The following is a 13,523-nucleotide window of genomic DNA, read 5'->3' as shown; positions in this document are numbered from 1 at the left end:
CCAGCCTGATAATGCGCTGGACCTGGGAGTGTGAGATCTGTGTTATGTAGAGAGTAGCCAGTTAATTGATTCACAAATTATTTAAAGTGTGTTGTAACCAAGGGAGTGCTTACACTAATGACAGCTAGACAGAGTTTAAAAAACTTCAATTTTTTCTGCTTTGGGTTGTAATGAGCTAACAAGCTTAATAGAATGCCTAAAGAGAAGATGTACTTTTTTAAATATCCATTTTACTTCAAATTATTATTATTATTTTTTTTTAGCTTCCGAAATAAAACTGAATACTTTCTATATAAATCCACTAAACACAGTAATACCAGAAACTTTTGTGAAAGCTTCCATTGTTGCTACAGTTTAGACAGTTTGGAAGATACACTTATTAGCTTGCCAATAATTTTTGCTAATTTCAAGATGCCCAGTTGTTAATTGTGCCATGTACTGTATACTATGCAACAACACTTTTACTGTTTGTCCTTCATAACATTTTGGCTAAACAGGTACTAGTTTGAAAGCCATAATATTTGTTTTCTATATATATGTTTTATATAAAAGGAAGACCTGAAGCAGCCTTTTTAAATTGTCATCCCAATATGGATTGGATGAACCCAATAGGACTAAGAAAAGTAGAGCAATTTTATCATATTACAACATATTACTAAACTGTTAGTAAAATGTTACTATTTTCAATGGTTGCCTTTACAGTATCAACCTTGCTTACCGACTAAGTGGCTATATCTGTTTCCTAATATCAAGGAGCCTCTAAACTCAGCCCCATTAGCCAGCGCTGTCATTCAGACACACAGTGTCTGGCTGATTTAAATAAAATGAAATGAAGATAGTTGTTTCTGGTCCCTTGGCTTCACTCATTGCCATAAACATATGCTCCGTGCCCCGCTTCTTTCCATCTTATTTATGACTTTAATTTGTTGTGTGGGCTGCGCTAGAAATTAAATTTAATACAATTCTCCCAGGGACCCTGTCATATAATAACATGGTAATTTCTGTGTATCCTTTTGAAAAATGAGGAAATTAATTCTTCTTGACATGTTCTAATTATTCCAGTGTGAACAGCAAATCCACATTTCCCAGCCCCTGAAGTGTTATAGGCAAACGGCTGCTGTTCATTGCTGAGGTGCTAATGCTGACCAGCAGTGCGTTTAATTTGAAACATGAGCAGACACCTTTCAACACACCTTTCTAATGTTGGAGTGCTTTTACACAAATTAATTCACTATTTATTTGGCAGCTTGGCCAGGGGAGGGGGGTGGGGGGGGGGTGTTGGTGTGTGAGCTCTGTTAGAATATCTGCATGGCCTTCCTTGAGGTTTTGTTTGGCTTTCTTACAAGGTGGAAGTTTGAAAATAGGCTGTGTGTGATATGGAGCTGTATTTATCAATAAGATAAGGCTGTGCAATGACTTTTTTCTCTCTCCTGCCAAACTGCTTTTACACCTCGCCGTGTGGAGCTGAAAGGTTTTGAATGCTAATTTAATTAGACTGTCATCGACAATTCCAAATGAAAACGTTTGCAGCAGTACAACTATGGGGACAGTCATTATGAGATGATTGCAGTGCTCTCTCTCACGTACCTCTGTGATTAGGGGTTTACGTCCAGTTTCGAGGATGTGATTCTCAAGTCTCCTTAAGAGACTAGTCTTAATTCGTTGGCGGAACGATATAGGTGTGGTTAGATGTGTGTAAGCTGATGCTCATTACAGATGTACAGGGCAATTACTGCCAGTAATACTCTTGTCAAAGTGGCAGTCCAAATGCTAGGATCAAGTTTTAAGGGTGCTACACATTCCTTCTCCACAACTTTACCCCCATCCATTTCTAAAGTGCCAAATAAATAAATAGGGTACAAATCTAAAAAGAAAAGAAAACAAAACAAAAAAAAACAGTTCAATTCACACTTAAAAACTTCTGTGAAGTTAAATATTTTAAATCATAGAAAACCTGACAGATAACATTATGAACAGAAATACAGCATTTCTTTCTCCCCACCCTGAAAACTGTGTATTAAAATCTACAAGAATATATCTTTTTTTTTTTTTTTTTTTTTTTTTTCAACACTAGGCTTGTATTCAGCATTTTTTACAGATCAAATGAAATTGAATGCAGTGTCATAAATACTTGATAGGTAAGCAAATACATATAGGCGCCAACAGGGATATAAAAGCTAAAGGGTTAAAATAGGGTTTCCATCTTATAACAAAGTTTCATATAACTAGTTGTTTCCAACTAGGCTTTTTTTTTTTTTTTTTTTTTACTTTCAAACAGGATTATTGGAGCATTCATACAAAATTACTTTATATGACTGAAAATACTGGCTTACTTGGCCTCTCAGCTTTACTGATCCATTTTAACAAACATTCTTAACAAAAAATCATATTTTTAATAGGTTTCAGTACTTGGTTTTATCCAGCTCCACAGATGTGCCATGGAATGCAAAATCCCACAATAATTCAAACCTCATGGAATTATTGATTAATTAATTGTCTGAAATTAGACACCACAGTTGTTCCTACATGACATTTTTTTCTGAATGACAAGGCAATTACACTACTAGCTTGGTTTAGGTTAAAAAAGAAATGTAATCACTGTGCAACAAGGGAATCGAGAGATCAGACACGGCCAAGTGCATTGGTAGTTAATGCGGGATGTGCTCCCTGCTTAAAGCTCTATTGAATTTGAATGAAAACTCACTTTAATGTCCTCAATTAATCTTTCAAATTGATATGCTAACCCTGGAGATGGATTAGTTCCATCAGTGGCCAGATTCCTAAAGCTTAGTCCATAAGGAACATATGTATTTAGCAAAGCTTCCAATTTATTTTTATCAGACGTGATTACAATGGGGTGGGGGGATGCTGGGTTCAGGCACATATAGTGCCTTTTCATTCATGCTAGCTATATACATGAAAATCCAGTCTTCTGCATCCACAGGGTGGTTACATCTTACTTATACGCCCTGTAATATTATATCTCAATCAAAATGATTCATAATAAAAACGCACATTGAAAACCTTTTTTTTGTTTTAGGCTAATTTATAAATTATGTTTTGGAGCCTTTAATTGTAAGAAACATACATCCCACAAATCCCTCTTTTAGATCTGAGATATAACCCCATAATGAATTTGGTTTGTGTGTCTTATGAATTCAGAACAGAGTGTTCCCCTGCATGTTGCATTATATTCAATGGGTAGAGTTAAGTTATAAATGAGGCATAGACATGTAGCTACTTTTTTTGTGTCACGTCTCTCTGCTCCACTTTCTCCAGGTTTCATCACTTTTGTTTGGCCCAAGTAAAGGAACAATCCCAGTCATTGTTGTAATGTGGAAGAACTTAGACAGATATTAGATGGGTGGAACTTTTGCAATGGTTGAAATGATGCATTCATATATAGCAAAAAGAGTGAACTCATAGCAGTGGCCAAAAGTTTTGCATCACCCAGAATGTTAGGATTGAGACAAAACAAATAAAACTTATGTTTTAGTACAATATTTCATGTTAGATTTCAAAATGTCTTATTTTTTTTTGGTCTGTTCTTCGTTAAGTATATGGAAAACTACAAAGAGTTGTGTAGTCCAACATGTTAGTCTGACATAATTCAGCAGTTAGTTCTGTAGGACGATACAAAACATTTGTCCATAGCTGCAAAGAGTTTTTATCTTAGGGTTAAATAGTCAAATTAATATTCCGGAAAATAGGTACACATTATATTATTTAGTTTCTTAAACATTATTGACATAGAAACACTTGCTTTTATCAATGTAACAAATACAATCTCTAGAGCACTAAAAAGGAACACACAAAACACCTAATATATTGCTAAAATCTGCCCACAAATGCAATTCCATTGAATTCAATATCAGCATTCAGCCAGCTTCACATTCAAGCAGCTGGAATGGATGATCAAACTGACTCTGCTCTGACTTTAGAGAAACACTTTGGAACAAATCAAATGATTGTAAAGAGCAGTTAAGTGGTTTAGGACACCATACGGCACAAGGATAGTCTGTCATAGATCTGTTTGCATGCAAATGAAGGCGAGACCCTTTTCTGTTGGAAGTTCATCCAGCCCAACTCATGTACATATGCTGTTTAGGGTTACACACTACAGCAAATCAAAGATCGCAATGGACAAGTGTTTACAAGAATTGCTTTTTGCCCAGTGTTTGCATCAATTAATTTATATTGACATTGCAATCCATTTTTGATTCTGAGCCATAAATAAAGTAATAACATCTCCTGCTCTAATATATTGACCTATAAAAGGCTCACAGAGCAGATTTCTTATGTAATACTGTGCTCTTAATTTGATGTGGACTGAGGGTTAGAAAGAACATGGGTAGCCAAGGCCTAAATGACAGCAGCATGGAAGTAATTCAGCAGTCAGTTTCGCTGAAAGTTTAAAATCTGGGCTGTATTAGTGGAACGTGCAGAAGCTGTGTTAATTGCTAGCTTCTTTTCCATATGGTTCTGTTTTAATAGAGAGCATTTGTTGCAGATGGTTGGAAAGTGGGGTCAACAGAGCCTCAACAGGGTATGACTAATTCATAGAAGGCTTGTGCTATACTTTAATGTCAAACACTTTTTCATTTCATTCACAGATCCGTTACTCTTGAAATGTGGCCTAAGATAACTAAAATCCATTCTCCTCTATTTAGACTTGGACTTCGAGAGTGAACAAATAAAATAGAGGGTTAGTCAGATTTTCCTTAATTGAGAAACCACACCACACCCAGCTTGGTTTCTTCCAAGACTATTTCAGTTGTCTCCATCATTGTAATACATTTTGCTGCTTGTTTAGCTTAGGTAATGGAGTTTAAAAAGGGCCACTCAACAAGTGATAGAAAGGCTTGAATCAACATTAAGGCTAATACTCTTTCACACAAGTCTCTACCCCCCCCCCCCCCCCCAGAAAATAATAAAACAGAATCTTTTTAGTGTTGTTTCATCTTGGTGAATTGTTAATTAGAAACAGTGCATCTTTATTTATAAATCTTGGAAGTTTACGTTGTATAATTTTCTTGATTCTTGATGTTTTTATGAGATTTTGCATAAAAAACCCCCCAAAAAAACCAAATTGTTGTGATAATGCACTTAAACTCCAGTCTGATTAAAGATACAGTTTTTTTTCTCATGAAACATCTCACATTATTAATATGCAAACCATTTACCATGTATATTCATCTGGAGCTTAAACACAGCAGTTGTTCCTATATGTGTTTGTTTATTTGTTTGTTTGTCTGGTGTGTGAAAATTGAAATAGCATTTTGTTTTTGTTCGAATGTTGACAAGACAGAAGCTGAGCTACAGTAATAAAAACTGAGAGACTGCGTTTTGCCTGCTCTTAGGGCTGAGGAGATCCGGTTCAGTGGCTTTGTGCAGTTTATAATGCTGTTTTCTCATGTTGTCACTGAAATCCCCTTCTTATTATCTGAATGGGACATGTTGTGGACGGACCTAGCCTCAGCTACCTGATCGTGTGAAAAGTCTCAGTGAAATCCATTGGGCCGTTAATGCCTGGTGCCCTGCGAAGTGCCACACTTCTGAAAGACATGATGTCCTTGGGTTAACAAGTCTATTTGCCCTGTCTTTCTGGGGCTTGGTCTTAAAAGTCACAGTTGCACAGCAGAGCCACATAGACAGAACAGTGAGTAAAAAAATAGATATTTTTTGTTAGCAAGATTTGTGAATTGTGTCATTTCATGTCTGCAGGAATTATAAATTGAAAAATATACTTCAAAAATAAGTGGCTTATTGTGCATCATTGTGCCAGAAATCATTCCACAGTTTAAAATTAAGGCTTTTATAAATAACATTTTTAGCAGTCATGTTTGGTACAGTGTAACTACAGTATTAATTATAGAACGGTTTCCAGAGTAAACTTTTAATTTAAGTTTAGTTGCACATGTAGTTTACACTGTTGAAATAAGTGTAGTAACTACACTATGTAATAATGGCACTTGAAGTACACTCAAAGTTTAGACATTCTTGCAATTCTGGAACAGAAATGAATTGCACTTCTACAAATGTATTTACTGAGTCATCTGATAGTGTTATAGCATTGCAAATCAAAAAGCCTTTTATCTCAATGTGCAAATTTGTGGAGACCTGTAAAAAAAGACAAATAACATTATAGCCACACGTGCTGCTCACTGGTGCCGCTCCCCCAGGAGCTGTGGCAGGCTGGTACAGGGCATTTTGTGGTGGGCCTTCAAGGAGCCACAGAAGCCTGGCCACACATGCTGTGCAGCTGGACCCCCACGGCTGCTGGAGAGACAGGAGTGGGAGGAGCACAAGCGTTTCATCAGGCGGGTCTTCAGAAGTGCTGTATGCAAATAGATAGTGCTTTGTGAAAGGGGTATATTTGTATGATCCAGGGGAGGTGACGGTTTAGGGGCTTTTAAACACTTTTACCGCCAATATTTATTGCTTGTGCATAAGTTAATAGTTTAATGTTATTTTGTATGTATTTCTCCTGCCACAGAACCCCAAATCCTGAAATGGAGAGCTTTCTTCGTAGCAGCTTTATACTGAGGTTAGTTCATTTTTGTTGTTGTTGTTATTGTGCAACAGTAATCCCCTGGAAGATCAGATTCAAGTATGCAAATATGGAGGCAATCAGAACGAAACTACAGGCTCTGTGATGACACATTTCAGAACACAAATGATTTGAGCTTCATGAAAAGCTTTTTCTTTTTGTGCATATTTATTCTTGTGTTTGTGATAAGCAAAAAAAATCAATCAATTGAGCAAACACATCCTGTGGTGGTACTTTTTCTAATGAAGTATCCATGCTGTCATTACTCTGTGGAAATAAATACCAGTTAATGAAATTACCTACCATTCCTAGTCTGAGCAACCTCAAACGGGGCCTCGTGTTGTACTGTAATTAGTGGAATCTCATTTAAAGAAACTGTATTTTCCTTTTAAGCTAGTGTCAGCCAGACGTAACTAAACCTAATGCATTTGCTTCGATACTATTGCTGCTTTCAAATTGATTGCATCTATGTAATGAAGGTAATTTATTTGATTAAATGTACATTAATTCCTTCCTAACTTATGCAGACTTAACTAAAATGAAATAAAATTACAGTGCGAGGCATACAGTTACAGGTTAAAAGTTGATTTGTTTTTAAACAATACTTGTGATATTTAAACCATCATATATCTTTAAATTAGTGTTAGTTAGAGCTAAGGGGTTTAAGTAAATAGTGACAGTAGCAAAGATTAAAAAATATATGTAAATAATTTAGAGGTAACTTTAAACCCACGATGACTTTGATATTGTATTTGCAAGATATTCAGCGCATATATATTTTAAATAAACTTTATTTTGAGACCAGTGAAAATATTTGATGTGTTTTCCTGGTTCTCAGATCTAAAATTTAGATCCCAAAGAAGGTACAGCTAAGCAGCAAGATATTTTATTACAAGAAGAAAAGGTCCAAAGCTTGAAATTGAATAGCTGGACAGATAAACCTGGCATTTTTAATTTAGAGAGTTGGAAATTAGTTATGTAAGTTTCTTTTGAAGATTACTCAAGACTAGTTATCTTGACCCTTCTAATAGCTGTGTTTTGAAGATTTAAGTGCATTGTAAAGTTTTGATTCAGTTGGCATTTTCACACGAGCCAACTATAGCCATTGTGCTGGGAAAAAAAAAACAAGAGGAGGAAAATTTAACTATTGTGAAGGTCCTCTCGCCATGTCAGAATTGCAATGTGCGATTTCACTCTCTGCTCTGCCATATGATATCCAGAAAAATGATATTCTTAATCTTTTCATCCCATTTAGAGTGGTTTACCTGTAAACAAAAATACTAGGGTTTCATTGCTTTCAATTTGTGTTAAATGAAAAGCAAAAAGAAGGTCTTTGCCTTCTGATGAGGATGTGTTGTGAAACATTATGGTATTGACATTCGACTCAAACACACGAAACAACTCTCAGCATAGCCACTGTAATGAATAGAAGGAATTTTTTTTTTTTTTTTTAAAGAAGCAATCTGCAAGCAGGTGCCAGGTAGTGTGAAAGACGTGCAGTTCTCATTTAACACCAGTGTATTCCTATGGCAACATAAAACAATGCCTTTCATGCACTAATGTTTCATCTGTATAAGTGCTGTGAATGCTTTACCTACGCGAGCAGCTATACGCTGCATATTTCAAAGGCTTCTGATTTAGCGCAGGGAGCTGCATGGTCACCTGGCAGCAAGTCATTAGCATTTCCTTTAGCCTCTTTTTTTCCTCCTCACAATAATGCACCACATTCTGATTAGCGGGTTCTAAAAGCTGAGCAACCTGTTTAAAAATGAAAACTGTCTTTGTGTTTCCCATGATGATTTCTATTTTAGCGTAGCAGTGGCTGAAAACATTTAAAACTTCACAATAGATATAAATAGAAAAAAAAACAAAGCTGTTTCATAACAATTTCCTTTTGTTCTTTGTTTAAGCCGTTACTCCATAACAAGCTCTTATTAATCCAAGCAAATGCATCATTACAGTCTTAATCCACATCCTTCTGTCAATGTCTGTTTTAATTAAATGAGAATCGCCTGTAGAAAGATATCACGCATAGGGCTCTGATTGGAGAGGGGAGCACTGGACAATCAGGTGGAGATTAAAGCAAAGCAATGCTAGGCTTTGCTTTTGCCCTTTTGCCTGGCCAGTGGTTTTTGTCTTTTAGGGGTGGAAAAGGCAACTTGTTTCAGCCCTTAAACACAGACAAATATTTTATCAAGTAACTTAAGTAGCTCAAAGGAGGATGTGTCTCAGTGGAATTATTCAAAAGTATGACAGTAATCATATCTTAATAATAATAATAATAATAATAATAATATGTAATATCTTTATTTTATATAGCGCCTTTCATAGTGGACCACCATCGCAAAGTGCTTTATAGAGGTAGGCTGTGAACTGTGCATTATATGCAGAGTCACTTACAATAGGACAGTGATTTAACATCTCATCTGCAGGATGGAGCAGAAGGAGGTTAAGCGACTTGCTCAGGGTCACACAGTGAGTCGGTAAGTGGCAGAAGTGGGATTTGAAATGTTAGAAATGGAAAGGGACTTGTTCATATATATATATATATAGATTTAAAAATAAATAAATAAAAAAAACATGTGTTTGTAGTGTTTACTGTGTAGTCTGTTTGTTGACTATGCATACAACCTACAGTCCCTCTCATAAGAGAATGGATCTTTGACTTCAATTCTGCATTGCAAAAGAGCAGAGATAGAGAAGACTAGGTTTGGTTTCTTTCTCAAATATGACAGACGTTAAGTTCAACAAACACTGTACAACACAATAACAGGAGAAATATTACAACAGCTGGTTACAAGAAATAAATGTTTTTAAGTGGTACAGCATTTATTATATTAGCGGTGTTAATTTAAAAAAAAAATGAACCTAGTTGTTTGTCAGTATATACAGTACGTCTAAATCGTTCGTAATATGAAACCCATTGCTCCGACAGCCCTCAGTTAATCCCAATGGAGAGGACCTCCTCCCACATCTCTGCCATTATTTGATATAATGAAAAGAGAAAGTGTGTAACACTGATATTGTTAATTAATTTTGTCTAACAAGATGAAGATAAATGAAGCACACAGTGGTAGGCAAAGGGGCCCACTTAGCATTCCTTTTTTTTTCTTCTCTCTTATCCTCTCCACACAATAGTAAATTCAAGTGTAAAAGGTACAGTGTATCTTTTCTCCAAGGCCATGCTAAGAAGAGTTAGAAATACTCCAAAAACTGAACTCATTTAGATATAATGTATTAGATCCAGATGATTACAGTGTGCTATGTTAAGTAGTTAATTACACTACAGTATGCAAGATTTAAATGGGTGTTCTTTACCTCTTTAGGGATATTGAATTATATAACATGAAGACCCTTTCCATGGTAGAGAAACCCAGCTTTCAAATAAATGCCCCTTTTGTTTAAAAAAAAAGTAAATACATAATATAGTAGTTGATAAAGCAATTATTTCAGATGTTTAATTTAGATGTTGGATGTTTTGAGATACTGGCAATGCTAATAAACATTTTAACTATTTGTTTTTCATAGACTTTGCTTTCCCATTTGCATTTGCGTGAAATGGTGTTTTGCTTTGATTCGAGGGAGGAAAAAAAAAATATAACTCTTGTTGTCAATTAGTGTTGGGAGATTTATTCACCAGCTATTTTCTTCCCTGATCTTTTTCAACTCTTTGAGTGTGTGTGATTTTAGGTGTAAAAACAGTATCTTTATGTGGTTACAGCCTCTCAGAACTGAATGGCATTCAGTAAATGTGTTCTGAGGCTTGGTGATTCAGGAGGATTTTTATAAAAGCAAGACAGTTGTCCTCTTCCACACCCTTTTCAACAAATCAGTCTATCAAGGACTTTAACTGCAGACAACATTACACGGTGCCTGGAAGCCATCACAGACCAGTCATTATGGCATCCATTCTCCAGCCCTTTATTTTTCAAGTCTGCAACAATAGGTTGTTGATTGTGGACAACACCAGAACAATTATGTTCTCTGTTTAGTGGCAGCAGAGCATTTTAATGCCCTCTCTTAATAATGGTCTCATTATTGTTATTCTTAGACTAGTCCTCAGGAGGAGGAATAGTTGCTGGAGGTACGTCATTATTTGGGAAATTTGGATTAGCTCATCATGTTGTCGATATGGCTAAAATCGTAGCTAATTAAGGCAGTGGGCTCCACAACCAGCTTTCTAGCTCATGAGTTAAAAGGTAGCACTTGATAGGCCTGTAATGTGAAAAAAGGTGGTTAAAAGAGGGATTAGAGCTGTTGCCGTAGTAACCCCAATTCCCATCTGTGAGGGAACAATGCACTTGTGTTTCTCCACCACCTTGGTGTAAAAAATAGTTTTTTGTTCTGAAAGGACAGGGCCCTTTTTAATGGAATTCAAGCTAATGGGCTCTGTAGTGTTAGTTGTTAGGAGGGACAATGGATGATAAGAGAGATGAAAGGTCATGGCGTAATCCAAGGGCAACAAAGGTCGTTGTCTTGAGTAACAATACCAAGTACATTTTGTTGTATTGTTTGTTACCGGCCATCAAGCCAGCCACTGATCCAAATACCTGTAGCTCAGCCAATTGAATCAGGAAAAAAGAGAACACTTCATAGTTCAGTGCAAAAGCGTTACCAATATATACAGTTTTATTACTTATTTTCTGGCTCGAAATAAATACAAAGTAAAACATTCCCAAAAGTTTTTTTTTTTTTTCTACAAAGTTTTTAATGCTGTAAAAACTGCCCATCAGATATTGTTTGGAATACTGCCTGTATTCTAGAAAACAAATTCACAGTTTTTCCCTAAGCAGAAGCTACCCTGGAGAATACTGGTTGCTGCAATATTTTTGTATTTATTTCTGGCACTTATTCTCAGTTCTGATAACAGACATCTGGAGGCAGCTTCGGCCTTACACTGTAAATAATGTGATGCTTGTAATCAAAAATGTTTTATACTCCTACATTGTAACACACGCACGCATGCACACAGCTTGTTCTACTTAATTGGTAACAATAACGATGACAACTCACAACACAGTGCAAAAGCATCACAAACTTATGATCTATGTGTGTTCTCCTGGTATTTTCTGTTTCCTATTGCAAGTAAAAGATGCCTGTTCACCCTAGACTAATTTATGGTTTAGGCCACTGTTACAGCAGTACAGGTTAATGAATTTGGCATAACTAATTAACTGCTGTTGAAGGTTGAATATTAATCCAGCTACAGAGAAAAGTACTGAGCTAGATGTTGCTATAAAAGGAGGGGAGTAGTATAATGGAAACTGAGCATTAGGATAAATTAACAGGCAATTTTACTATATTTCTTTTTTCTATTGGCATAGATAGCCCCCTTGAACTGTAATCCTATATAACATTGATACAGCAGGTTAAATCATCCTTAATTTTCAATGAGGATGAGCCTAAATGGTTGAAACAACCTTTTTTTGTAAGTACTTGAGGTTAGCCTTGAAGCGTAAGGACATTTGTTATCAATAGCTAGTAGAACGGAAAGAGAGAAACTAGAGAAATTCTATCAGTGTTTGGCTGTTCTGGTCATCTCTTACACTATATCTTTTCTAGCATTATTTTAAAGCAGCATTTTATAACTGTACTCTGGGTCATAGCTAAGTGCGATCTGGAATACCTCAGGGTGTGGGGTTAACCAGTAATGTGTGATACCCCCTGGTACTGTATTTTAGCACTGGAGAGCACAGAACAGGCAGCTTCCAAGATCAGACTAGCTGCCATTCTACCTTAACCCCAGCTCCTGTACAGCACTCCCTTTGCATTCAGCCTTATGTTCTCCATCTGAGCCGAGTCTTTCGATTTAGGTTTCAATTAGTGCCAGCAATGATGTTGGCTTTGAGATTAAGACTTCTGCCCTCTAGGAATCAGAGCACGATGATTCTGCACAGCAATCAGATAGAAGCTGATGAATTGTATAGCATGTGTAATTTAAGAGTTATTGAATATTCAGTCTGGTAGACATCTAGTGACCAGTTGACTCTGGGTGTGATATTCACAGTGCATTAACTCCAACTGTGTCTTTCTAGCCACATAGTTATAATGAGAAGACCAGTGCATTATTCAGAGACAATGCAGTCACTAAACAGGGATTACATTAAACACTACAGGGGCATGTTATGACCTGCTTTATTTCCTTGTTCTGTGGGACCGCTCAACCAAACCTACTCATGGGGTATATTCAGTGAACAGATTTTGTCATTTTCCTCAAGCCGAGGTGGGATTCACAAGATTCAAACTCTTGGCTGTATCAACCCTAAAAAAAACCCCCCAAAAAACAATGATGTATTTGGTAATGTTATGTACCATCCAGTAATCTATTTTTAGTGACCCTTGCAGTTGAAATACTTTCTGTGAGAATTTCCTTTTAATCTGAATACAGGATAAAAACACGGCACTATAAGATTCTTAGCCAAACCGCCACAATCTGGATTTGTTGGGAAGCACATTACCGCAGGGTTTATGCTTCTAAACTGCTTGGCTTATTTGCATGTTTTACATCTAGAAGAAAATTCTGATATGAGATTATCTACAATCTGTTATTCTGTAAAATCAAGTGTGCAACCAGTCTGTTAACAATAGCAGGAAGAAGTGAAATATTAGAGGGAACATTTGAACTGGCACCATACCCAGCTATTAATAATACAATGATATATTACTAAATGCATTAAAATAAGGTATTAATAACTTGGCACTACTATGTTTGTTTCCTGATACTGTCAAAAACAACAACTGCTATTATTTAAGAGACTTTTTATGAACGGAAACTAAGTATTAAAGCCGTGCTAAAATGCAGATATGAATCTGGATCTTTGCTTACAGTTTGTGCCATAACTGCTTTCCCAGTACAATTGTAAACTTTTAGTATGCAGTATTTATGGTTACTTTTTTTGTATGAGGGTGTGTATGTTTCTGCTACAGTATGTTTAATTCAGACAACCCATTTCAGTAAAATGCCTTTGTGATA

The 13,523-nt window shown here is 36.2% G+C and overlaps 1 protein-coding gene across 4 annotated transcripts in view; it reads left to right on the top strand.

The window, feature by feature from the left end:
- The window catches only part of sox6 (SRY-box transcription factor 6), a 156,287-nt gene that overhangs the window by 25,850 nt on the left and 116,914 nt on the right, over positions 1-13,523 (top strand). For 3 of the 4 annotated variants that reach the window (XM_041275413.1, XM_041275415.1, XM_041275411.1), the window contains exon 3: positions 6,497-6,547. The exons of the other annotated variant lie outside the window; for it this stretch is intronic. In XM_041275413.1, coding sequence (XP_041131347.1) covers positions 6,513-6,547 — 35 coding nt within the window. In that variant the 5' untranslated portion in view covers positions 6,497-6,512. The remainder of the gene's footprint in view (positions 1-6,496; positions 6,548-13,523) is intronic. 4 annotated transcript variants of the gene reach the window in all.

Source organism: Polyodon spathula, chromosome 17, assembly GCF_017654505.1.
Source record: "Polyodon spathula isolate WHYD16114869_AA chromosome 17, ASM1765450v1, whole genome shotgun sequence".
In the NCBI taxonomy this organism is placed as follows: domain Eukaryota; kingdom Metazoa; phylum Chordata; class Actinopteri; order Acipenseriformes; family Polyodontidae; genus Polyodon; species Polyodon spathula.
The sequence above is the reverse complement of the archived record's forward strand: the minus strand, read 5'-3'. Positions and strand labels throughout refer to the sequence as shown.